The 27387-nt window shown below is 45.6% G+C and overlaps 1 protein-coding gene across 1 annotated transcript; it reads left to right on the forward strand.

Moving 5' to 3' along the window:
- Positions 1-1577: 1577 nt before the first annotated feature.
- EPC2 (enhancer of polycomb homolog 2 (Drosophila)) lies at positions 1578-23147 on the forward strand. The gene is made up of 13 exons (XM_009079264.1): positions 1578-1731; positions 6662-6807; positions 8181-8387; positions 9190-9338; positions 9542-9674; positions 10691-10882; positions 11122-11211; positions 12238-12383; positions 12470-12813; positions 17307-17443; positions 18875-19034; positions 20275-20608; positions 22349-23147. Exons 1-13 carry the CDS (start codon positions 1632-1634, stop codon positions 22419-22421), a joined length of 2211 nt encoding a protein of 736 aa, XP_009077512.1. The 5' UTR covers positions 1578-1631; the 3' UTR covers positions 22422-23147.
- Positions 23148-27387: the final 4240 nt, after the last annotated feature.

Here is a 27387-nt window from a genome sequence, read left to right on the forward strand (position 1 = left end):
CTGTGTTACTTCTGGCAAAACAGAGTTAATATGTCCTGGAAACAGATTATTGTGGAAAACTGATGTTTTCAGGACTTGACCAAGTCGTGGCTACTGTCTGGTGTTGGAGATCCCTTCAAGTGGGTTGGACAGATGACCCCAGCAGCAGTTGTGTGTACTGTGGTGTTGACTTCGTAGACAACTCAAGGGACATGAGCTGAAAGCACCACGGTAATGAAACGAGTTGTGTTCAGCTGAATTACTCAGCACTGCGAAGCTCTCCAAGACACATTTCAGTGGTGGAGTGACAGATTTACTCAGTGTGGAGGAACTGGAGCAGATCACAGCAGCTCTGTGATTGCATGCTAGTCTTAATTCCAGTGGCATTCACTTGGGAGCCTGATAGATTGATTTAATGCTGCTTCATCTGCTCCAGGAGCTTCCCAGAGCTGCTCTTCCACTCACTGATCTGTCGTATTCTAATTCTGCAGGAATTGCATTATTTGCCTTCCTGCGAGATCTTCATGTTTAAGAGGGAGTAATTTATTAACTGTCATTTACATATTTTTTTTAAGGTTTGTTTTCATTCACTGCCCTGTTTTTAAACACCTTTCTGGAGAATGAGAGGGGAAGAAATCCTGTTCTGGAGAGAAATTCCAGAGTGTGTAGCAGAGTCCCCTGTGTGGCATGGTACCAAAACCCTGTCTGCTTCCCATTTGTGGTCTGGATCTTGGATTAACTTTCCCAAATGGTTGTGTGGATTTAAGATCTTGTCCTGGTGGGGAATTGCCACTCCTGCCCTTCCCTGGACACTCAGCAGGCAGCAGGTGCCAACTTAGGCATTTGGAGTCCTGGCTTGAGGTGTTTTTGTAGTGTTTGAAGTTCAACATGAGTATTCCTGGAAAGTCTTCTAAGAGAGGAGTTAAAGGTTAGCTCTGACTTGCAGCAGCAAATGTGTTTCACCGAGTTAACTAATAGTTATGTGTGAAAAAATCTTTGTGAGCTGTTACATTTATTTTGGTTTTTATTTCACTGGAAGCGATTCTGTGGGAATTGTGACTCCCGTAAGAATAGAATGAAATGGTAGCTGTTCAGGCAGTCTGTGCTTTTCAGGTGTTACTCTGTGAGAACTCCTTTTTCTGCTGCTCTTACCTACCTGACCTTTTAAAGGAATTGGTCAGGACTGCTGGGCAGACAGGAATGATGGAATTAACTGTTCTTTTCGCTTTATAGTCCTTTAAAGGACTAATCTTCCATACCTTCTCACAGGTTTGGGTTTCAGCAGCCCTGATTTTGTACTGAGGTTGTTTTGTACAGTTTGAATGCCTTTTCCCAGTCTGGTGGAAGGTGTGAGCTAGTGCCTGGACAAAGGGATCTCTTCATCCCTTTGCAGCTCTGAGGCACTCATGGGCTAGGAGCCCCACGATGCACTGAATGATGGAGAGCACACTGTGTGCTGGCAGCAAGCAGCAAGGCCTCACCCCTGTCCCCTGGGTGTCCTGGAGAACAGCAGGAGAAAAGGGTGATGTGTTTGTCTGTACTTCTGTACACCAATACCTAACTAAACCAACTCTTGCCTTCTCCTCCTGCAGGAACATCATTTGCAACGAGCCATCTCAGCACAGCAGGTGTTCAGAGAAAAGAAGGAGAGCATGGTCATCCCAGTGCCGGAAGCAGAGAGCAATGTCAACTACTACAATCGTCTGTACAAAGGAGAGTTCAAGCAACCAAAGCAGTTCATTCACATCCAGCGTAAGTTCAGACTCTTGGGGTGGTGATGTGGTGTCCATGTGTCCCTTGGCTAACCTGAGCTATCTTCACAGCCCTGAGGACAAAGTTGCTACAATATTCAGGGAGTGGGAAGGGCTCAGAAATCCAGGGGGGGAATGATGTATGTCAATTGCAAGATCTTCTCAAGTTGTGAAAGGATTTCAGGTTGATGGGGGATGTGAGGGTTTTCCTGCTGTGTTTGTCTCTGGGCTCTGTGCTGGTGCTGTGTGTCCATGTGCTGTGGCTGGTGAGCTTTGTCCCATCTCCTGGCATCCAGCATTGCTGATCCAGCCTCTCTTCTCCTGGGTTTTGTCTTCCTAATCCCCAGGAGGGGTAGCTGAACTAGCCTGGCTGGCTCCTCAGTGCTTGTACTGGTGCAGGGAGTGGAAGAGGTGGTTGTGCTCTCTGAATGACTTGGGAATGCCTGATAGCTCCCAGGTGTGTATAAATGGAGATCAATAAACCAGAAGAGTTTTTGTAATGAAATCAGCCCTCATTCTGCTGCTCCTAGTGGAGTTCTTGCAGGTCAGTGAGCTGTGCTAGCAGTGGAGTTGTAGCTGTGTACTGGATCTGTCCTGAGCTATGGCTAACAGGTATTTTTCTTGGAGTGTTGCTAAAACTGAAGAATTCCCTGCTCTGGGCTGATTTTATAGGTAAAATGAGATGTTTTTTTCTGTGTGAGTTTAGCTTGTTATTGCTGTTCATCTAAACTTGTGGTCTCTGGGTTAATTTTAGCACTTTGATGTTCTGTTGATGAGTGACACTCTTATAGCTGTGCTGTTCCTTGGCACTCAGGTCATGTTTGTCCTTTGCAGCATGTGGTTTAGGTGGTTAGTTCATGACTTGGACTCCTCCCAGGAGTTGTCTGGGTAGCACACCCTTAGATTCATTGATTTCATCCTTGCATCATTTCTCACCAACGTGAAATCTCTTGTTTTTTCCATTTATTTACAAAATAGGAGATGTTTGGAGCTGACACACTCAAGGTCCTTTGTGATATGATAAGAGACCATAGTGGTGATGTGAGAAATGAGCTAAAGGAAATTGAGGAAAAAAACCTGCAAGCAAAGCAGGTTGAATTAGCTGAAATGAAGCTGCTGATTGAGGAGTGTGTTTTATTCTGTTCTGTGTTGGACACTGCCAGAAACACTGTAAATATTGTTAATAAACATGTCTAAAAGTGTTAAATATATTATGCCAAAATATTCTTTGTGTTGTCGAGACTCACAGTCTTTCTGGACAGAATTACAGGAGGTATTTGAGCTGAAGATAAACATCAGATACTGCTCCAAGATCATTTTTCCCACATGCTCTGCTTGGAGTAGGTGTGACACAAGGCAGCTTTATGCTGCATAAACTGCTTAGAAATTCTGCTTTAATGCTAAAAGCACAAAGAGCAACAATACCCACTCTGGCCTGGGAAGTTATGTAAACTGGTGGATGCCAAGAGGCCACAGACTGTAATCCTTACTTACTGGTGGTTATTTCTGGCAAATGATGTTTTGCTGCTCATCTGGGAGCCCAAGATGTTAATATTTTTAACTTTACCGTAGAATTCTGTTATTTAGACCAGTTATTCCAAGCAAAGTGATTTTTATTGTTAATGTTAGGGACACTTAATGAAGATTATTTTATAATATATAAGAAGTTATTTGTTTAGTCACCTTGAAATTAAAAGAACAAGTGAAGTGTGTGCATTTCATGTGTCTGAGTTTGTGTTTTTTCATTGTTCCACGTTGTTGGATGTGGAGCAGGATGTGTTCAGGCTGTGGGTGGGATGTGTCAAACAGGGATTTGCAGGATTCCTCCCTGCTGAGGTGTCTGTGTGCAGGGAGCTCTGCCCCAGCCAGACCTGCCATCCAGCTGCTCTTTGCTGCTCCTTTGGATATATTTCCCAGCATGTGGTTCTTGATCTGCTGTCAGTCTGCATCTGGTTCTAGGTTACCTTGGTGTGGCTCTTGGTGGGCACAGGTCTGTGTGCTGCTGTCAGGGATGGCACTGCCCACTCTGTTCCTGCTGCCAGTGCCTTCCTGGTGGCAGCTGTGCTCGGGGTGAGCTCACTCCAGGGAGTGATCTGGCACAAAGCTTATCTTGTGGGTTCTTGGTTAGGTGAACCTCTGCGTTATCAGCTTCCTGCCCTGGCTGGTGGCACAGTGCTGCTGTTGGCACAAGGGTGGTAGGAATGTGGCCTGCTGGGGAAGGAAGCCAGGGGAACTGCTGGGTTCAGTGGGAATTCCTTAAAATGTGTGGAACCACAGCCTGAATTTAGTTAGCTAAATGAAATTAGTTAGTGTAGCAAAGTGAAACCCAATTCAGTGTAACTTAACTGTGAAACAAATGGGGTTTGTGTAAGTTGGTGTGAGCTCAGTTCCTGAGGGAGCTGGAGTAAACTGGAGGAAATCCCTCTGGCAGGTACTGCTGTCAGGAGTGGTTGGAGTGGCAGAGATGTGACCTGGGGTGTTGGGTTTGCTGCAGCAGTTAGCAAATCCTGAGCATTCCTAGAGTAAACTTCACGGGTAGGATCAGCAGGACCTGTCCCACAGTGAGACATGCAGAGTGGAGAACTGCACATTTTTCAGAGGAGGAACCCTAGATCCATCGGTCAGTTGTGAGTATCCCCCAGGAGTGACCAGGAGGTGTCTTTGTGTGAACTGACAGAGTGGTTGTCCCTACACCTGGTGCTCCCTGGAGCTGAGCCTCATTCTTCAGCAGCTCCTGCAGGCACAAGTGAGCAGCTGCCCCTGCTGCCATGGCATGGGCAGAACAAGGGGGTGATGGATGGTTGTATCACATGGCACATAAACCACCTGGGCCTGCTGACACTTCTGGAGCCAGCAAGCTGCCATGCTGCAGGCCAACTCCAGGGTGAAAAATGGCTCTTTCTGGAACAATTACAGCTCACTCAGGGCTTGGAAAAACCTGGTGATGGAGGATGTTGCTGAAAGTGTTTCAGGGAGCAGTGGTAGATGAACTTCAGGGTAGGAGGACACTGCCATGAGAGTCCCAGAGCTGTGGTGAGCCAGCTTGGGGTTGGCTAACACCAAGGGAGGAGTGGTGGCCTCGTGTTTCCTGGGGCTCACACACCTCACAGGCTGCTGAGACTTTGTTGGTGTCCTGTGTGTATTGAAGCAGCTGGAATGCAAGTTCTGCTCCCATCACTTTAGTGTCGTTAAGCTGCAGCCAACATGAAACCTCTTTGAAAGGGAAGTACATTGATATCTACAGGTCATTACACGTAGTAGGAGAACATTGCTAGCAACAGGAGAGCTTTGCTGGAAGGCACGGAAAGCAGGATGTGTGGCAAGGGCTACTGCTGCCCTCATAGTAATGATGGGGTTTGCTTAACAAAATGAGACTGCCTTGGTTTGATGTGTGGTGATCCTGGCAAGTACATGGTGGATACCTTTTATCTTGTCATCTTGTTTGTCAAAATATTGGACTGCAAAGGAGAGAGAGACACCCTTGCTTCCAGTCCAGCTGAGGTGCACCACAGTCACTGGAGGTGTTGCCAGTGCCTTCCTTCTTGGAGATGGAGATCTTGCCTTCTGATATCCAGTGTGTTCTGAGAGTGGTTAGTCTTTCAAGGCACTTGGCAATGGAATGGTTGGACTTTCTTTTCCTTCTTGCTGGTCTTGGTGTCTCCCGGTTGCCTCTCACTTGAGCCTGTCTGATTTTGTTCAGTCAGGCACTGTCTCCTCTGGGAATACCCGTTTGAGCTGAAGGTGTTGAGGGGCTGCTTGCTAGCACTTCTCAGCTGCATCTGGCTGAGCTGTCATGCATAACCAAAGAGATCAGTGCTAGTGGTGGTTCAGCTCATTTGCTGCCTTGGATTACAGAGAGTGGTGCTGGGCTAGGCTGAGACACAACTGCACCACTCACCATCTGACTGGAGAGAATGGAGTGTAACCTGCTTTACACATGGTCTCTAGTGGTTCTCTTTGGTCTCCCAAGTTCTGGGTTTAAGGTCCTCTCGAAGCACACAGGGCAGCTCACAGCAGAGGTTTGTGAGCTGGGGATCAGGTAGAGCCTCAAGGCAAGAGCATAAAGATAAGATAGTGCTGTTTGTCTGTTTAAGAGTAGAATGCATTTCAACAAGTTCTCACTGCTGTTAATGCAGGAATGTGCTGATTGAATTGTTTGGGGTGTTGTGGCTGCTGTGTCACCTCTTGAAGCTTTTATGAGGTACGATTAGTATTTCCTATTAAGGATTCTTCCTGTCATATACAGCTCATATTCTTCATAAAATTCTGTTTGTGCTATGTTAGCTGAATGGTAACTTCCTTTGCCTTTAGTAGGACCAGGAACATTGTCAGGTATGGAAAATAATTAGCACAATCTGTAATAGAGACATGAGTTTTGCTGAGAAGTTGGGAACTTCCTGTTTGGAGAGTCTGGAGGAATATTCAGGCTCTACATCTAGAGTTGGTTTTGGAGGAAAAGGAACAATTCCCACAGGATTGGTGAAGCATTTTTGCAGTTACGTTAAGAGAAAGGGAAAAGTTTAGCCTATTAGGTACATTAAGATCCAGGTTTGTTGAAGTACTTAAAATGGGCAGCTGGAATTATATTGGGACATCAGTGCAATTGCTTTTTCTCCAGGTCTGGAATTTGGCTGAAAATTACCGTAGTTGTTAAGAATCTTCCTGGATATTCTGGAGGAACTGTATTGTAACAGCATGAAGAAGGATCTCTGTTGTTTTGTAAGCTTATATTGAAGTTTTGATAATGTTTTAAACTGAAGCTTTTTTCCCTTCATGCCACTTAAAATGAGACTTCCCAGAGTCCCTTCACATTGGAAGCTGGAGAAAACAGCCTCTAACTGCTGTTACTTCCCCATTTCTGGTACTCCTGTGTGTCCCTAGCATGTTCTTCCCGGACAGCTCAATTCCTGGTGTGTGTGTTCTTGTTTCAGCCTTCAACCTGGACAATGAGCAGCCAGACTACGACATGGACTCGGAGGATGAGACCTTACTGAACAGGCTGAATAGGAAGATGGAGATCAAGCCCCTGCAGTTCGAGATCATGGTTGACAGGCTGGAAAAAGCCAGTTCTAGCCAGGTACTGTGCTGTGCTGGAGGTGTTTTGGTTGCTGAGCTTCCTGGTGGGGTGGTTCTGGTGGGTGTTTCGTTTCCTGCTAGCAGGGTAAGTGTATGTGTCTGCAGTGACACAAATGTCATTGCTGCCTGACCAGTGTGCTAAGAGGACAACTTCCAGCTTGTTTTGCCTGTGTTGGAATGGAGAAGCTTGTGGTGATCATTGGGTGTATAGATTTGACTATAAACATCTCCAGATTCTTTGTTTCACTTCGTTCTGGTGGGCAGTGACTTCAGTTGAGGTTTGAGAGTTAGAAACTTAGAAGCACAGACAGTGCAACGATCAGTTCTAGGACTGGGCCCTTGCAGTTTCTGCTACACGGGAGGAGACCATAGGTTTAAGTCACTTCCTGAGGTGTTCCAGGAAACTCTGGTGTAGAGAAGGGTCTTAAAGCCCAAAATATTACTCAAAAACTGCATCTGAGGGATCAGTTTCTGAAAGGCAAGTTTGAAATGGGTGTTTTCTCAGAGATGGAGACTTTGTGGGAGTGAAGAGTCCATTGCTGCTCTGCCTCAGTGCCTCAGCCTGATTTAGGTGAGTGCTATGTGTTAAGAGGCCAAAGTGTTGTGTTTGCTGCATCTTAGAGCAGCTTTAACAAGGTAAATCTTTCCCTTCAGCAAGGTAAAGATGTAGTACTCTTTAGCAATTGGGATGTGAAGGAAAAAAATGAGGGAATACATAGGATGATGCTTGTTGAACACACACTTGAATTGCTTAGGGCTTTGGCTTTCAGTTCAGGCAGTTCTGGTTTATCACTTTCCAAGATGGATTTTCATCCTTATGCTGGTTTCACCTTTCATTGCTTGAGGAATGAAGTTAAATTTAAGAACTGCAAGATGCTATTATAAAATAAAGATTTGAGGTTTTTATTCCTGTAGGTAAAAACAACTCTCACAGGTTTTTGGAGCCTGGGAAAGAAGGAAGCTTGGCTGCCTGGCAGATTCCTTCCCCACATGGGGCTATAGTGCTCTTGAATGCCACTTGGGGCTGCTCCACAGTTCCCTTGCAGTTGACATGCCTCCCCTCAGAAAGGCTGAAGGCTGCTGGTAGGAATGCCTTCCCTGCCAGGGAGGGGTTCCAGGCATTCCTCCTGGGCATCCTGGTACCTGGTTTAACCAGGGAGTACAGGGACTCTCCATCTGCAGGGGAGAACAGGCACACAGGGTCAGGTTAACTTCTCCAGCTGTGTACTCCAGGCAGAGGAGATTTTTTAAAAGAAATGTGTTGATATTCCTGTGCTAGAAAAGAATTGTACACTCAAAGTGCACAGGAGGAGAATGTGTTGTGACTTTGCCTCCACCCCATCTCAGTTGCACCTTGCCCATGTTCCCTTTCAGCTCGTAACCCTCCAGGAAGCCAAGCTGCTGCTGAATGAGGATGACTACCTGATCAAGGCAGTGTATGACTACTGGGTGAGGAAGCGCAAGAACTGCCGAGGGCCATCCCTGATCCCCCAGATCAAGCAGGAGAAGAGGGATGGCTCCACCAACAACGACCCCTACGTGGCCTTCCGCAGGAGGACTGAGAAGATGCAGACAAGAAAGGTAATGTGTCAGGCTTCACTGGGTTCAGTTTGTCACTTCAGGTCCTGCAGTGACAGGAATCAATCCAGCACAATTTGCTGTCTGTGCTGAAGCTCAGAGCAGTGTCTGTTGGCACTGGCACACAAACAGCAGCTGTGAGGGTGATGAGACACTGGCCCAGGGTACCCAGGGAGGCTGTGGCTGCCCCAACCCTGGTGGTGTTCAATCCAGGTTGGATGAGCCTTGAGCAACCTGCTCTGGTGGGAGGTGTCCCTGCCCAGGGCAGGGGGTTGGGGCTGGCTGAGCTCTAAGCTCCATTCCAACCCCTAAAATTCTGTGATTCTATGACTTGCTAAGTTACAAACTTCCCTTTCGGTGAAAAAGGGGAAAATGATCTTCCAGTTGCCGAGGAGTGAATAGTTCAGTGTTGGTATTTGTAGCATGAAGCGATTTGAACTAGGAAATCTTAGTTTATGTCAAGGTTGTACACATGTCCACATTCCATACACATATGCTGTGTGTGGAATCAGAGTGGGAGAAGTGTTTTGGGAACCAGGGCTTGAACTTCCAGTGGGTTTATATGGAGTCTCAGCAGTCAAAACTTGGGGGAAACTGGCTGAGAAGTCCTTTCTCAGCTTACTTGTCAAAATTGGGTTGGTTTGCTTTTTGTGGCTCTGTTTTCCAAATAGGATGTGCTTCAGGAGAAGCTGCTTTGGATCATCCTCCTGAGTCTCACCTGCAGCAGCTCTGTGGAGCTTTAGTTTTGTCGTTTGTGCCTCGTGGGTTTTGCTGTTAACTTGGAATTGGTTTCATCTCTCACCAGAACCGAAAGAACGATGAAGCGTCTTACGAGAAGATGTTGAAGTTGAGGAGGGAGTTCAGCAGAGCCATAACGATTCTGGAGATGATCAAGAGGAGGGAGAAAACAAAACGTGAATTGTTGCATTTAACATTGGAAGTTGTGGAGAAAAGGTAACCCCAAGGGTTTAACTCTCCTTAAGTGGGTTTGGAACATCTCTGAGTTTCTCTGTGGTTGTATGGCTGAAGGCCTGTACAGCACCATCCCTTCAGAGGCTAAATAAAAGGGTTTATACAGACTCTTCACCTGTTTTGTGTTGTTTAGACACTTCCCTGTGGAAATGCAGTTTTATAGTTTGAATCCTGTTTATTTTGAGGTACCACTTGGGTGATTACGGAGGTGAAATCCTCAACGAGGTGAAGCTTAATAGACCCGAAAAAGAGATGAGCACAACTCCATCAGCTCTCCATAATGGAAATCATCACAAAGTTCAAGAATGTAAAGTCAAGGTATGATTTTTGCTGCTGTTGTTGGATTCGTCATTCCCATGGATGTACCTAACCTCGAGTTTAGGTGTGTTTTTGAGGATGTAACCTTCAATACCAGTTACAAAGCATTGGAGGTAAGATTGAGAGTTGGAGACCTTTGCAAAGTTGTACTTAGCACCCGCGACACCTAGTGGTCCTGGAATTCCATACAAACCCTCCCTGGTTCTGGTTCTCTGCCAGGAATTCCAGCATTCCTCGTGTTTTCCCTCTGAGCATCTTTACTGGAGTTACTTCCAGGCAGACAGTTATTGCTGAGTGGAAATTTGGGGTAAACTGAAACACTTGCTCAAAACTGCACCAATTTCTCCTTCACATGGAGAAATTTGCAAGAGCAGTAATCTCCTTTTTAAAGGAAAGCTTAGAAGTTCAGCAACATTTGTGTTTGAGTGAGCAGTGTGATGTTGATGGAGTTGCTCACTACAGAGGGTTCATGTTAGTAACAGCTTCAATAGCCAAACCTAATACCATTACAGCTGTTCTGGTGTATAAACTGTGTGAAAGACATGAAACAAACCAGATTGGTTTTTGAATGTATCAGAGCAGTTCAGAAACTTGAAAGTGCCATAGAAAAATGAGATTTCAGGAAGTAATTGGAATAGGAATTCCAATTACAATGTGCTGAGTGTACTGCAAAGCCTCTTGGGGAGTCATTTTGGTTATTAACAAACTTCTGGAAAGAGGTCAAGTTCTGGTTTTAATGTTTAGGATAAATTTTACATCATAGGATCACAGAGTGGTTTGGGTTGGAAAGGACCTTAAAGTCTCATTCCAACCCCTGCCCTGGGCAGGGACACCTTCTACTAGCCCAGGGTGTCCTAAGGCCCATCCAGCCTGGCCTGGAACACTCCCAGGGATGGAGATGTCTGCAGGTGCTGCACGTTGAGAGGCTTTGGAGGATAAGCAGTGATACCTTGAAGTAATTAACCTTTCCTCTTCCCGTGCCTGATTTAAGATGGTTTGTCTGTTGTCCCAACCAGCATCCCCATCATTCCTCTCTGAAGGAGGAGGTGTCTGACGTCGTACGCCAGAAGAAGAAGTACCTGAAGAAACCCAAACTGGAGTGTGTGGTGACTCCTCAGCAGCCCTTGGCCGAGCCCTTACCTGTGCTCAGCAAGAGTGACATCAAGCAGTATGACTTCCACAGCTCGGATGAGGATGAGTTCCCACAGGTAACACACACCTGGGTGCACCGTCGCAGTGTTCTCAAGGTACAACTGTCAGTTGTTTGCCCAGTTTGGCCTGTCCAACTCTGTTGGGCAGTTTAAAAGATCCTATGAACTATATTTTATGCCTTGAGAAGCTGCATTTAATGTGGCAGTTGGTATTACACAAATACAAACTTGGTTAGTAAATAAAACTACAGCCCCGAAGGTGGCAGTTGGGAGAATGATGGTTCTGTCTGGCCCAGGTACCCTCACCAGTGTCAGAAGCAGAAGAAGAAAACGATCCTGATGGACCCTGTGCGTTCAGGAGACGAGCAGGATGCCAGTATTACGCTGTAAGGCTGGTGGTCAGTGTGGTGGTTTGGTGTGGGGCTCTGGGTGGCTTTACTTCTGGGTGGGCATAGTGCTGGTGGCACAGTTCTGCTGCTCCCACTCTCACCACCCCGGCCTTGATGTGGTGAATCCAAACACAATCATTTTCATTCTTCACAAGAATTACTCTCATTGTGCTGTTCCCCTTTAGTTACCTGAAGGTGATACAATGGCATAATATGTTTCCTGCAGACCAATTCACTAAGAAGGAGAAGATTATTTTTGTCCCTTCAGTTTTCTTAGCACATCTTCCCTTCCCAGCTCATATTGCTCATTAGCTCCCACTTGTCCCAGTTCTCAGAGCTGCTGGGGGATCCTGCCAGGGCACGGAGTGGAGTCTGCTGGTGAAGCAGAAAGGTTTAATCTGTGGTGAATATTTTCCATATAGTTAAGTGAAATTTTCTTTTGAGATTGGTGCAAACTGTAGATACATTGAGAAACATGAGATTGCAGCTGCAAGAACATCACTGTTGCTCCTTAGGGGAGGTTAGCTGAAGCTTCCCTCAGGCTTAGAATTTATCCCTCTTTCTCTTTTCCCTTGGCTTGTGAGTTATTCTTTGCTAAAAGAAGTTGAGATGACTGAAAACTTGTATTTTCACTCCTCCCTGTTCCTTCTCCATTGTTGTTAGCAGGTTATTTGACAGCCCGAGTGTGTCAGACTTTGTTTGGTTTTAACTACCAAAGCCATTGGAGTTTTGGTTAGGTCTTAATGCAGATGGATTGACTGTGGTTGCAGATTTAATCTGATCACAGCAATTGATATTGAATATTAATTAACTTGTCCTAGAGGACATTCCAGCAGCACAGAGCATTTCTGCCTGAGAGTCAAAGAATCCCAGGCGGGTGTGGGTTCAGAGAGGCCTCAGAGCTCATCTCAGCTGACATATCTGTGGGCACCTTCAGCCTTTCCTGCCCTGTGTGTGCTGATCAGGAGTGCCCTGATCAATCCCACCCCAAGGGAGTGTAAAACTGCCTTTGTTTCTTTCCAGCCTCGTTTGGACCAAACGAACTCTTCGTGCGAGAACTCGGAATTGGCAGAGTTGGACAAACTGAGGTTCAGGCATTGCCTTACAACCCTTACAATTCCAAGGAGGTGTATAGGATTTGCAAGGAGACGGATTGGCAGGGGTGGAAGGTACAGTTGGGTCACTTTTGCTCTTCATTTCCCTTCTAAGGATTAAAGAGAGAGTTGAACTAACGTGTTTCCTCCTTTCTGCTCAGGGTTATCATGGACCGAATCGCCACAGAGCATGATCCTGTCCTGAGGCAGATTGACCCCGAAATGCTCAACAGTTTTTCAAGCTCTTCCCAGACTTTAGACTTTTCTTCTAATTTTTCACGGACCAATGCTTCCAATAAACCTTGTGAAAACAGACTGTCCCTTCCTGAAATCCTAAGCAATATCAGATCATGTCGACTGCAGTGTTTTCAGCCAAGGCTACTAACTCCCCAGGACAGCGAGAGCGAAGAATGTACCTCAAGGAAACCAGGGCAGACTGTGAATAGCAAAAGAGTCTCTGCAGCATCTGTAGCTTTATTGAACACCAGCAAGAATGGCATATCAGGTAGGCCAGGATTTGAATTCTTCTGGAGCCTGGAGTCATGAATTCCAGTGGCTTTCCTTGTGACTTCAGCACTGAGGTGTACCTAAACCACAGACACTAATACACAGAAATTCCCTGCAAACACTCCTCTTCCTCCTGCTTTTGTTTCACTTCCCACGGGATCTTGGAGTGCTGGATCCAAACATGCATTATTCAAAGCAGGGATTCTGCTCCCATTAGCAGTTGCTTCGGTGTAATTGTGCCTTAAGGACTGTAATTGGTCTAACCTTGTTTGAGCAAAGACAGATGCTCTTTGTGGGTGTGAAGGGAAAGCTGTTGGTTTCTTGGTGAGTCGGTGTGTTGCATTTTTGTTGTCTTTTTGACTCAGAAAAGCCCTGCATTGAGTTCCTAAGTGCCTTGGGCAGGCAGGCAGAGGTCTGAAAGCAGCACTTTGTGTCCATAAAGTATCGACACTGGAAGCATCCAGTGATGCTCCTGCGCTGTTAATGTTCCAGCAAATCGTCAGCCACTGAGTAAGTTTGAAGGGAAGTTGCCTTATCCCCTTAATGTCACCTCGAGCTCTAACAGCTGCTTCAGCCAACTCTTACCCTTTGACTTTATGCCCCAGGAGCTCCAGAGGATCAGGACAGTCGGTCACACATTAAGGGAATGATAAGTGAAGAAGTTCCTGGTGTGTCTTCTCTAGAATATACAGTGTCCTCAGCATTCCTGATCCCTGTAGACCCTTTGCTAGCATCAGCACTGAAGTTGGAATAGAAGCTTCCATCAGTGGTCTTTGCACCTCTTGCTTCATGTGCTGGAGTTGGAATTGCTCAAGTTTTTCTCAAGAATCCTCATCGTGTGATTGTTTGAAAAGCTGCACAACTGGAGGTGTGCCAAGAGAGACCTCCCAGGCATGAGAGCACCAGAGTTACATCCCTGCTCTACCCTGTCTGCACGGAGTCCATAAACCAGGAGAGTTAACAGTACCACAGGCTGGCTCTAATTGCCATGTCAGCTGTGGGTGGCTGTAGGAGGCTCCTTCTCTCCTAAACTCAGTTGCAGGAGTGGGTATCTAACCTTCAGTCACCTCTGGAATTGGTGTGCACAGATTAAATGTTCTGATAGAAGCACAGAGTATTTATTCCAGCCTAACACTTCTCTGGCTTCTCAGTGTAGGCATTACAACCTTTACGTTGTTCTCTCCTGTGGAAAGATTTGCATGAAGAGAACAGATAGAAAGAATGTGCTTTGGCCTTGGTTTATATGTGTATAAAATTACTGTTTTGGATGAACTTGGTCTGGAGAGTTAGAGGTGTAGGGACATTTCTGTGTTGGGGTGGTTGATAAGCATCAGGAGATGTCTGGTTAAGGCAAGTGCAGGAGAGAGAAAGGAACTCAGGATGTGAAACTGTTCCAAGGACTGTCAGGAACAACAAGGAGTTTGCTTGTAGCTCTCTATGTAACAAGAACAAGAGATGCTACAGGACTTTGTGTCCACGAGTGATGACACCAAGGGATGGGAAGTTGCTCAGGAAGTTTTAGGTTAAGTTGGTTGATTTTTTATTTTTTTTTTTTTCAGGATAATATGGTAAATATCAGGCATTTTTTTTCTTTCAGGATAATATGGTAAATATCAGGCAATTATTTCAGGATTGTCTGGATGTAGGACTTTGAAGCTTTGAGTTCTTCTCTGGGTGGAGTCTACCAGGAGAATATTTTGGGCTGGAAGCTGATCTATCTCATTTGAGTAGTATATGAAGGAGTGAGTGAAGGAGAAAGGTTGGAGATGCGTGAAATCTCCAGAACTGGTTTGCACTGTATAGGAAAGAGAACTTTAGGATAGAGAAGTAAGCATTTACTGATGGGAGAGACTGTAGAGAAACAGCTAAAAATGCATAAAACCAAATGTGGTGGATCTAAGCCACTTTGTGGAGGAGTAGTAATAAACTTGTGTTATAATTTCAGAAGTCACCTGAGGAATGCATGTAGATGAGGCATCCCTGAGCAGAAAGTTGCCTCCAGAGGAAATACTGTCAGCACCTGAACTGGTTATGTTGTTCTTGTTACGATTTTATTTTAGGGAAGACTTGGAGTTGCTTTGATTTTTATTTTTTTTCCCTTTTTCTTTTTTTATTTGGTGCACAAGTGTATTTAAAATGACCTCTGCATTCTATTTTTTGCTGCATTAATAAAGCAACTCTTCCTCTGGTTTTCCTTCAAAATGCACAGTGCAAACAGAGACTCATTTAAAAATGTGTGACTAGTCCTTGCTCCGAAATACCTACTCAGTGCATAAATAAAGAACCAATTTTTCAAGCTAATTTACTCCTGCTTATGTTCTAAGAGCCCCAAATAGGAAAAGCATGTCCCCAGATACAGAGGACAGCTGCAGCTGATGGTAGTCCCAGTTGAGGAATTTTGCTTATGGAACAAACTTTACCCTTTTAGAGGTATTTTTTCCAGCATTAAATGTAGAAGTCATGAATGAAGTGCCACTTTTGGGGCAGCCTGAAAGATGATCTTTGATTGAAGCCTTGAAATCCTAAGAGAAGTGACATAATCCAAGCCAGAGCTGTCCAGGAGAGGAGGAACCTGGGAGGCTTAATTTGACAGTGACTTTGTGCCCTGGTGTGTTGCAGTCCCTCAGTCCCATCAGGCTGGGCTGAATCAAACTCCTCGTACTCAGCAGTGGAAGCTGCAGAGCCCTTGCCCTTAACTGCCCTTAGAGCTGCCCTGGGACATGGGAGAAATGAGAAAACTGCTCTTTTTTTTTTCTTTTTTTTTCTCTAGGACCCTTCAAGTTGTTTGATTTGGCAGAAGCAAGTGATATTAAATGTACTAATGAACATGTGGTTTATAACCAGGCTGAGTTGAGCCTGACCTTGGGGGAATGGTGGGAAGTGAGCTGAGTGAACTCCAGACGTGAGGGCAGAGTGAGGGATCTGGAGTAACCTCCCCTGACCCTTGCAGTGGAGTGTTTCATGGCCTCATGGGCTCTGTCCTTCTGGGAAGGAAAGGGACATTGAAAACAGAGAATGTAAATCTGATCTCAATTTTTTTAAATGTAAAACAAAGACACGTTCAGGAATTTATTCCCTCAGAACTGAAGAAGTTCATGGATATGTGAGAGTCCATAATGCTGTTCCTGGCCCTGTTGCCTTTAGTAGTGCAACATGTTTTAGGAGACTGTGCTAAGGGAACTTAGCACGTTGAGCTGACTGAACTTTGTGGTAAATGCTTGGAATAATAGGAGGGAATCTGCAAGAGGAGCAAAAAATCTAAATGCAAAATAGATTTGGTTTTAGAATAGGCTGGAAATGACAATATCCCTAGAGTCTAAGAGGAGTAACTCTAAGTCATTGGATTTTAAGTGCTCTCCTAGCCTGATTGAAACCTGTTTTAATAATGAGAGTAGAGAAGAAGTTTAATTACTGATTTCTAAGCAGCCACAGTCCTGATGTTGGTGTTTTTTCAGAATGGAATTTCAGGACAAGCTGAGTGTTAAAAGAAGTCAATGACAGAGCCAGACCCTGGAAGATGGATCACTCCATAGTCTCATGTCAGCTCAGTGTCTCTTGCTAAGAGGATATTCCTGCAGAATCCAAGTGTTTGAGGGGCACAACAGAGTCCAGGATGAACTGTTGAAATGGGAATCTTTGAGAAGTGAATTCTCCCTTTGCTTCCTTGTAGGAGAACTCAGTTCTGTAGGTTAGCATCAGCCTGCATCAGGTTTGAACCTCAAGCACTTGACAACGTTTACAGTCTGTCACATGTGCAGCTCTTTGGGGGAGAGCATTGAGAAGAGCTTTCCTGACTCCATTCCCTTCATGTGTTTTGGGTGTGAGACTACTGGGCTTGCACTGATCTCATCAACAGACTCATTATGGCACTCCTAAACTCATACTCCAGTGAAAAAGTAATTGGCAGGGAAGATCCTGTTCAGGTGAGACATTAGTTTATCCTTCAGGAAAGGTGTGAAATGGGAACGTGATTGGCTAAATAATTTTAAATAAATTTGTCAGTGTGTGTGTTTCTAGTCCTTTTGGGTGAGGTTCGGGACGGAGGCTCTGCCAGTCCCTGAGCTGTGGCTCTGCTCTTGTGCTGTGCTGCTCTGGCAGCCCAGTGTGGTGTCAGAGAGGGAGGGACAATAAGAAGTTGTACAGGAGCTCACTGGGAGAGAGCACACCCAGCTCAGCCCAGTGCACTTTTCAGCTCTCATTTTTGGGCTCTATTTCTTTCCTGAAAGCCAAGAAAGCAATTTCTTCAACCTTCTGCCTAAAGCTATAGGAGAAAAAACCACCAAAGATAGAAACTGTTTAAAAGCCATGAAATCTCTGAGTTCTTTTGTTACCAGTGGATTCAGTGCTGAAAGAACCCAACAGAAAAATGCAGCTTGACCTCTCGTTACGTGAGAACCTGTGAAGACCTTTGCAGGCACCTGACACACGTGCGACCCACCCCACGTGGAGGTGTCTGTTCTGTGTAACACTGCCTTCCTTTCCTTCCTGCAGTCACAGGGGGCATCACAGAGGAGCAGTTCCAGACACATCAGCAGCAGCTCGTGCAGATGCAGAGGCAACAGCTGGCTCAGCTGCAGCAGAAACAGCAATCTCAGCATTCCTCCCAGCAGACACATCCGAAAGCACAGGTACTGCTCCCAGAGCTGGGCCCATGCTCTCCTCACAGGGTTGTGCATCTCTCTTGGAAGATAAACATAACACCCCAGTCAAGATGTGAAATCCTACAGTGAATATATTCACTTTTCTGATCAGCTATTCCCACTTTTGGTCAAGATGCTTTTCCAGTTGGCTCTATAGTGCCTGGAAGGCAACTTAGTCTGTAGCCAGTACAAATACCTTTGGTTCTTTTTTCTGTTTGGAATGAGATAATAGTTAAAGTTTCAACATCAAATCCCATTGGTTTAGTTGGGGTTTAAGTTGTTGTTTATTCCTAGGAAAATGTATTTTGCTTTGTGCATTTTATACCCAATTGCTTGTGCTATTTGTCCCTTCCCCTCACTGTTTTCTCCTTCAGTTAATCAGGGATTCTGCACTGGCAGATGACACACATTTTTGAAGTGTAAAGACATAATACCACAATGTTTAAACAAAAGGAACAGATTTTTGATTTTTAAAACACTTTAAGCTTCTATGAAAAGTCATTTTCTCAGTTAATATAAATCAAAACTGCAGAATGAGACATTCAGCCATTCCAGGGTGTCTTCCCAGTACTTACTGTTCTTCCAGAGCAACTGGACTGATAGATGGTGTGTGATTCCAGAGTGAGGAGGGACTCAGGCTGTGACAGAAATCACTCCATGAGAAATGGATGTGCCATAAATACTGAGCATCTCTAGACTTGCAGTTGTAGTGTCTTTGCTGCCTGGAGATAAAGAGAGGAGGAAATTTAAGAAACTTAAGGCATAGTCGTCTTCTTCAAGGAAACTTCTTAACCATCACAGACTCTCAGAATGATATGGGTTGGAAGGAACTTAAAGCTCATCCAGTCCCACCCCTGTCATGGCAGGGACACCTCCCACCAGCCCAGGCTGCTCCAACCCCATCCAACCTGGCCTGGAACACTCCCAGGGATGGAGCAGCCACAGCTGCTCTGGGCAACCTGTGCCAGTGCCTCAGCACCTCACAGGGAACAATTCCTCATCAATATCCCATCCATCCCTACCCTCTGGCAGTGGAAGCCATTCCCTGTGTCCTGTCTCTCCAGGACTCTGTCCCAAGTCCCTCTGAGCTCTCCTGGAGCCCCTTGAAGCAGTGGAAGGGGCTCTGAGGTCTTCCCTGAGCCTTCCCTTCCCAGGCTGAACAACACAAGCAAAGCCATTTGTTGTGCTGAGAACTGAGTGCTGAGAGGACTTACCCAACACTCATTCAGACACTAATTTCCAGCTTTTCTTCGGCCTCGTGACAGAGAAACATTGAATATCATGAGTACATTAGATTACACACGGAGGGTGTATTTATTCTCTGGTACTTACTCCAACACGTATTTCATTTAGTACTGAGCTAATTGTATAATAACACATAACATACTGGTAATGAGGAGTTTGTTTCTCTCCCCCCAGGGCTCCAGCACCTCTGACTGCATGTCCAAGACCCTGGACTCAGCCAGCGCACACTTCGCTGCCTCGGCCGTGGTGAGTGCCCCTGCCCCGGGTCGCAGCGAGGGCACCAAGGAGCAGAGCACCAGCCACAACAGTCTCAACGGTGTTGTCCAGCCTTCAGGTGAGCACTGCCCAGAGCTCCCAGGCCAGGGACAGCTGAGAGTGGCAGCTGCTCTTAGTTCTGACACAAACCAAGGAATTGGGTGTGCAGCCTTGACGAGTTTGTCGTGTTGTATAATACACTTGTTGGCAGTGACATGTGTCACAGAACACCCTGAGCTGGAAGGGATCCACAGGGATCAAGTCCAGCTCCTGCCATGCCAGGGCACTGTGACAATCCCACCATGTGCCTGAGATATTGCCCAGTGTATGTGGTTGATATGGATGTAAATCTACCAAACACTGTTTGCACTGGAGGAACACTGTTTATTTTTCCTTTCTCAGTCTTTGATCTTCTAGTAATCTGTTCTGATCAGAAGTGTGAGTGGCGGTGTGAACGTGTAATTAAAAGATAAATCAATGGCTTGGAACATTAAGTACCTCGAGAAGGAAATGGAAAAGTTGATACACTCACTGGTTGTTTTCTCACTTGTGTATTCAGCCAAAAATGTCCTAACCAACTCCTGCTGGTCATTCTGTAGCATCACTGCAGCCTCCAGGCTTCACTGCCTGTAGGATTCCTCCCAGATCCAGGCAGGAGTGCAGCCCTTGGTGGCTTCTTCCCAGCCCTTCTCCTCCTCCTCCCTCCCTTAGCCACCTTGCCAAGAGGCAAATGAGATGTGGCATTTGACTGCCAGTACAAAGAAAAGGCTTTTAGAGTAATTTGTTGTTTTAACAGCTAATGATGTGATTAGTTTTATAGACCTTCTGCCAGGCTGGGTTAATGGTAATATGAAATGAACAGAGGGAGAAAAAACAGGACTGTGTAAAATCAATGGACTGGAGCAGTGCCAGGAGAGAGAGACACAGCTGTGTAATTCTCTAAGATCCAAGAGGGTGATGCTTTGAGGGGTGTATATATTATTATATCTAATCTATATTTTATAAATATGTAATTGTAATAAGAGATACATTTAGGTTAGGTCTTAGGCCCAAGTTTTCCCTGTGATGGTGGTGAGACACTGGCCCAGGTTGCCCAGGGAGGCTGTGGCTGCCCCAACCCTGGCAGTGTTCATTCCAGGTTGGATGAGCCTTGAGCAACCTGCTCTGGTGGGAGGTGTCCCTGCCCAGGGCAGGGGTTGGGGCTGGATGAGCTCTAAGCTCCATTCCAACCCCTGAACATGCCGTGGTTCTGTGAATCTTTGGCTATGCACATCCAAGCCATGGCATATTTTTAATGACCAATTCTTATCTGTCTCCAGGAACCTCTAGAACTTTGTACTCCACCAACATGGCTTTATCCTCCAGCCCAGGGATTTCAACTGTACAGCTCGTAAGGACAGTTGGCCACACCACCACAAACCACTTAATCCCAGCCTTGTGCACGAGCAGCCCTCAGCAGCTGCCCATGAACAATTCCTGCCTGCCCAGCGCGGTGCACCTCAACAACGTCAGTGTGGTGTCTCCTGTCAACGTGCACATCAACACAAGGACTTCAGCGCCATCGCCAACAGCCTTAAAACTCGCCACAGTTGCTGCCAGCATGGACAGAGTGCCAAAGGTAACTCCCAGCAGTGCCATCAGCAGTATAGCAAGGTGAGTGGGGACACAGTTGTGGTTGTGCTGCAGAAGTCGCATAGTTGTTTGGGTTGGAAGACACCTCCAAGACTGAGTCCAGACTGTGACCCATCACCACCTGTCAGTTAGAGCAGAGCACTAAGTGCCACATCCTGCTTGAGCACTCCAGGGATGGTGACTCCATTCCCTCCTTGGGCAGCCCCTTCCAGGGCCTGACAGCCCCTTCAGTGCAGAACTTCTTCCTGATGTCCAGTGTGCACCTCCTCTGGCACAGCTTGGGACTGTGTCCTCCCCATAGACATGCCCAACTCTGCACTGGACACAATTTCTTCTGGCACCTTCACCATGACAAGCCAGAAGAGCTGATTTTGCAGCTTAACCCCCAAATCATTTGCCTTGATTTTGCCACTGGTTTTGGTGAACTTGTGCTGTGCCTGAAATGACCATTGTAATGGCAATTTTAACCACTTGAGTTGGTCCCTTCTCATGCAGCACTTTGGGTAGATTCCATCAGACTCTGCACATGTTCTCTCCATGACTTTGTGTGCACATGTTGTGAGGTGCAGGCTGGAACACAGCTGTTTTGTGTGTACATATGATATATCTGTTCTATAGGGACACAAAATACAAACCAGATGTGTCAGCCTGGATCTCACATCTATAGATAGATGAAATCTTAGAATCATAATCTTTTGGGTTGGAACAGACCCTTAGGATGATGAAGCCCAAGCACTGAGATGTTTATTCTCATTGCACACAGTCACTGTTATTTCAGGGTACTGAGAAGGTGTTTCTCAGGAGTGGTGGGAGCTCACAGTTGGCTAAGCTGGCTGAAAATGGCAATATTTGGGGTTTAAGTCTCTGCTGGATTGTATGATGGTTAAAAAAACAAGGTCACATTTGTTGATGAGTTGGAAATAGTAAATAATGAGGAAAAATAGTAAGGTTTTTGCACTAGTGCTAAAGCAGAATAGGAGGATTGTGTTAGAACATACAAGCTGAGCCAGGGCAGAGTCAGATTGGATGGCAGGGAAATGTTTTCCCTGTTGTAGTGTTGAGGGGCCTGTTTAGCCTTGAGAAGAGGCTCAGGAGTGACCTCATTGCTCACTACAACTACCTGAAATGAGGTTGTAGAGAGGCTGGGGATGGGCTCTTCTGCCACGCGTGCAAGGAGAGGACTAGAGGGAATGGTCATAAGATGAGACAGGGGAGATTCAGATTAGACGTTTGGAAAAATTTTTTCACTGTTAGGGTGGTCAGGCACTGGAACAGGTTGCCCAGGGATATGGTAGAGTCACCATCCCTGGAAGCCTTTAAGAGGCAGAGGCATCTGGCACTGGAGAATATGGTTTAGGAGTTACAGCAGTGACAGGTCAATGGTTGGACTCGATGATCTTAGAGGTTTCCTCCAACCCTGATGGTTCTGTGATGCTAACAACACTTTGTTCTCCAGCACAATAACTGTTACTTCTCATGGCGTATCCTGACTTGGGTCCTTCTGGAGACTCTTTAGCTCTCTTACCTGTGATTTAGGCAGGTGGTTGGTGATGAAATGCAGTCATCTGCACAGAGATTGCACTGAGTGCAGTAGAAGCAGCTGTTGAGTGAACATCCCGTGTCGTGCTCACGGTGGATGTGTTGAGCTTTCTCCCTGGCCTGGGGAGCAGCTCTGTGACCACCCAGAGCACACGGGGTGGGTGCTGAAGTGTGTCAGAGTTCCTCTGCTGTGCCTCTAACTGTGCTGGTGTTGCCTTGCAGAGAGAACCACGAGCCAGAGCGCCTGGGGTTGAACGGCATAGCAGAGACCACAGTGGCTATGGAGGTGACATAACCCCAGAGCAGTGTCCCCAGCTGTGCCCACCACCTGCTCCTTCCTGCTCCAGCTGAATGCAACCACTCTGTGGCTCACAGAGGACTCCATGGACCTAAATGGACTCAGTATATCGTGTATGAAGTCGATATCTAATGTACATTTTGTAAAATTGGGCAAATCACTACCTTGTAAAATAGTTTATTTGTATCATCAATATTATTTCTGTTACTTGAATAGTAGATATTCATCATCATGCTTTTGCACTTGAATTTGCAACTGAATGGATTAAAAAAAAATAATTCTTTAATGGGATCATGAGCATGAAATGGGATCCTGCATCACTTGTTTTAACTATTTATTTTGCCATGTTTACATTTTGTATCTTGTACAAATAAATCCAACTTTGTGTCTAAAAAAAAGCAAACAAAAAAAAAGTTAAAAGATTCATAGTTAGGAAACAAAAAAATTCTTGTAATTTTTTTCTAAAGGAAATGTAAAGTTTTCACTTGGTTCATTTTGTTTCACAATTTGACTAGATGGACTTTTTGGTAAATACTTTAGTGGCATTTCACTGTCAAATATGAAGTTCAAGGCAAAATAGTATTTTCTATTACTGTGCAGGGGAAAGGGATGGATCGATACATGCAAAATTTAATGTAGTAACTCACTTTTCCATATATTTTGAATGTATATTTCTATTTATAATACCAGTTTATAAAAAAGAATTCCACAGGAGACAAAAAAAAAAAAACCCACAAAAAAATCCCCAAACCAAACCAAACCTGACTAGGAAAATCCCACGTCTGAGACGGGTCAGACTGTGCAGATGTGAGTCAGTTCTCACCTGATGCCATTTTCTCCGAGGCCTCTGCGCATTAACCGGCTTCAGTCCTGGATGCAGCACCCCCAGGAGCTGTTCCAGGTATGTACTCATCACCTAGCATTGCAATAAGGATTATTGGATCTAGCTGTCGAGCCATCCCAGGTGGTGGGGGGGAGGGAGGGTTGTGGCAAGATTGTCTTTTCCATTTTGGCGAGTTTTCCTGTGGCTCCAAGGCAAGTAACGGGTTGGAAAACGTCTGACTGTAAGCGTTGGACACCTTGGTAGTGTAGTGTTTTAGTGACTTTTTTTATACGGTTCTTGTACATTAGCTACGTGTAGTGGTGTTTCCGGATGTTTGTTTATGCACTAGTTCAGACAACTTTCCCTGTTACTTGTTCTTGATAAGTGAAAACTGCAGGGAAATAAAAATACATATCAAAACCTGCCCATGGTGCACATGTGTTTCTTTCACGCTGGGGCAGGGGAAGGTTTGGAGGCTCCAAAGGGTCTCGTGGTTTTCAGCACGTCACACTCAGTTCCTGCCAGGCAGTTTGGTCCCTGTGCCTAGGGCAGAGCAGTCAGGGTGAGATACCTGGGGGTGATGGCAGTGAGAGTTTCTTGTTCTGCCACAGAAACTTCAGGTATTACCTTGGGCACATCACCTGGATGTTCTCCACATTTGGATATTTGTGTATTTTTTAGGGATGGTGTGGAAATCGGGATCTGAGACCTGGGAATAGTCAATGAGAGTTTCTGGTTCTGCCAAAGAAACTTCTCTGGGTGAATCATTGAATATTCTCTTTGCTTCTCCACATTTGGATAATAATACTTCTGTATTTCTTAAGGAATGGGCTGGAAATTGGGATCTGAGACCTGGGAATAGTCAATGAGAGTTTCTGGTTCCGTGTATTGCTTCGGGTGAACGGCTGAACGTTCTGCCCTTTGGTTCTCCACATGTGGATGATGGAGAGGGATGGGCTGGAAACTGGGACTTGAGAGGTGGGAATAACACGTGGGAATAACACGAGTGAGTTTCTGGTTCTGCCAAAGGAACTTCAGGTGTTACTTCGGGTGAATCATTTGGGTGTTCTGCTGTTTGGTTCTCTGCATCTGGATAATATTTCTTAGAGAGAGAGGTGATCTGGTAATTGGGACTTGACATGGGGATAACACCAGGAGAGTTTCTAGTTCTGCCAAAGGAACTTCAGGTATGACTTCGGGTGACTCATGGAATGTTCTGTTTGGTTCTCCACATTGGGGTAATAGTCTGTATTTCTTAGGGAGGGATAGTCTGGAAATTGGGATCAGAGATCTGGAAATAACACGAATGACAGTTTTTAGTTCTACCAAAGGAACTTAAGGTATGACTTTGGGTGACTCATGGAATGTTCTGTTTGGTTCTCACGTTTGGCTCTCTCTGTTACAATCACTGGGGTTGGGAGGAGCCTTAGGATGGTGCCTAGGTCAGCACAACTCTGCCAAGGAAGTCAAGATGTGCCTGTTGGCACACAGTTGGTGTATTCTTTTCTTAGCTTTAGATATATAAAGAGCTATTTTTAAGCCAAGTGGTGTTCAACATGTTTTGTCTTACCTTGTGTAAGTGAAAAGTTCTGGCAGCTGAAAACACTCACAGAGCTTTAAAGAGTGGGAGCTCCTCAGAAATTTAGATGTCTGAATTTTGCTGGTTTTTGTTTTATTTTCTGTTGGTGAAGTTTGCAAGGAGAGGTGATCACAGGTTACATCAGCTGAGAGTAGCCCAAGGAACACATGGCAGTGCAGTGTCACCAGCTTGGTCAGGTTGGGGGTGTCAGCACAAGGGGACACCTGTGCCAGGTGTGTCTCACACATTGGCACAAGGGGACACCTGTGCAAAGTGTGTCACACACACTGCTCTTCACCTGTGCCAGGTGTTCATCACACATTGGCACAAGGGGATACCTGTGCCAGGTGTCACACACACTGCTCTTTACCTGTGCCAGGTGTGTATCACACATTGCTCTTTACCTGTGCCAGGTGTGTCTCACACATTGGCACAAGGGGACACCTGTGCAAAGTGTGTCACACACATTGCTCTTTACCTGTGCCAGGTGTGTCTCACACATTGGCACAAGGGGACACCTGTGCAAAGTGTGTCACACACATTGCTCTTTACCTGTGCCAGGTGTGTCTCACACATTGGCACAAGGGGACACCTGTGCCAGGTGTGTCACACACATTGCTCTTCACCTGTGCCTGATCTCTTCAGGTGTCTCAGGTTTGCACAGAGCTGAGCTCGTTTCCAGCAGTGACTCTCCTGCCTAGTCTGAAGTATAAATGAATTATTCTTGGAAGAACTGTTGGAAATCTGAGTCTGAGAAGTGAATTCTCCTTGAGACACAGAAATAACCTTATTTCTGTGCCATCCCCAAACCCCTTTGGAGGCTTAATGAAAATGGGAAGTGATTTTTCCTCTGCAGATGGAAACTGTACCCTTAGCATGGACTGTTCTCACTGCAGACAGGGCAGATTGGACTGAAAATGTTGCTGAGATTGCTGTGTATCTCTCACTTCATGGAGTCTAATCCTCATCTAATTACTTACTAAACCTTTAGCTGCAGCTGTGAACTTTTAATGGGTTCTGGGGAGATGGGAGGTGGAGAGAAGGATTCCATAAACTCCAAAGGCTCTGATGGGAAGTACCAGATGTGGAATGGGTTTCATTTAAAGGATTAGTAGTGATGGAGCTGCTTCTGTGGAGTTGAGCTGGAGTAGTCATCCTCAGAATTTCTGGCAATGAATTGTGTGCCTCAAGTGCAAGAGGAGAGGGATGGATAATGCTGCAACCCATGGAAATCCTCATGAAAGAGCAGGGAACAGGGAGGGGTATTGCTAGAAAGTGTCCTGATCCCGGTGTGCAGCTGGGAAAGGCACTGAGGTGGGTTTGGGTGCTGTTTTCAAAGTCTGTCTGAGGGTATTACCTTCCTTAATTCCCTTGTCTGACCATTGTGCACCTCTGCAGTTGGATTTGAACAGTGATTCCTGTCCTGTCCTGGGTTGGGGAATGTCATTCAGGTAGGATTTGAGTGCCAGGAATTTACATGGACTTTGAGTGTCATGTACAGAGTTTCCCTTAGGGTCAGATACTACAAAATAATGATTCTTTTTCTAGTGCGGTGTATCTATTTTTTATAGACTGGCTGGAGTTTGGATTGGAAGGACCTTAAAGCTCATCCCATCCCACGCCTGCCCTGGGCAGGAACACCAGCCCAGGGTGCTCCAACCCCATCCAACCTGGCCTGGAACACTCCAGGGATGGAGCAGCCACAGCTGCTCTGGGAAATCCATTCCAGTGCCTCAGCACCTCACAGCCTTGTAACTTTCCTGAACTTCTGATTGTTTCTGTGTCTAACTAAGAATAATAAAATCTGTTAAGTTTCACATGGCTTCACTTTGAACTCCAATACAAGTATAATTGCCCAGGGAGGATAATATCATTTAGGGGATGGAGGGAAACAATAATTAAGGCAGATTAAAAAAAGTAATAATAATAATAATAAGGTGCTGACTTCCCAGCAGCTCTCAGCGCTGCGCTGTCCGGGGTGAGTGTCCCTGCACTGAGCTGTGCCCGGGGGAAGCGATGCTGGAACCCACACAGCTCCTCCAACTCCTGATGGTGATGTGAGTAGCCCAGTGCCCGCGGTGAGCTCGGCAGCGATGTCGGGGACACCAGAAGATGGCATCAGCTGCCTGGAATGCTCTTTAACTCTTTCTGCAGCTCCTGGAGGCTTTGTGGTTGTGTATTTTTAGGGGGGTTGTGCTTTTTTTTTTTTTTTTTTTTTTTTTTTTTTGTCTACTTGGGATTTTTGTCATGGCTTTCTAAGTTCCTAGATTTCATAGAATCAGGATATTCAGAGCTGGAAGGGATCCACAAGGATCATAGAGTCCAATTCTTGGCCCTGCACAGGACATTCCAAAAATCCCATCATGCAGCTTCAACTCTAATGTTTTGCTGGTTTATGCAAAGTGGTGAAAATTGATTGATTTCTTTTTAGCGGACTCATTTTTATAGGATAGTTAATACTTATGACTATGCATGATGTGAATAATTGATATGAAGATTGAGGTTTATGGGTACTTGACATGCTGCCATGTATTTTCAAGTCAGCATTTATATGGAAGTGT

Source organism: Acanthisitta chloris, unplaced genomic scaffold (genome assembly GCF_000695815.1).
Source record: "Acanthisitta chloris isolate BGI_N310 unplaced genomic scaffold, ASM69581v1 scaffold7997, whole genome shotgun sequence".
Lineage (NCBI taxonomy): Eukaryota > Metazoa > Chordata > Aves > Passeriformes > Acanthisittidae > Acanthisitta > Acanthisitta chloris.

Coding starts and splice junctions, on each gene's coding strand:
- EPC2 (XM_009079264.1), top strand. CDS start 1,632: ATGGTCATCCCAGTGCCGGAAGCAGAGAGCAATGTCAACTACTACAAT. Junction 10,883..11,121: donor ATGAGGATGAGTTCCCACAG/GTAACACACACC, acceptor TGTCTGGCCCAG/GTACCCTCACCAGTGTCAGA. Junction 12,814..17,306: donor CAGCAAGAATGGCATATCAG/GTAGGCCAGGAT, acceptor TCCTTCCTGCAG/TCACAGGGGGCATCACAGAG.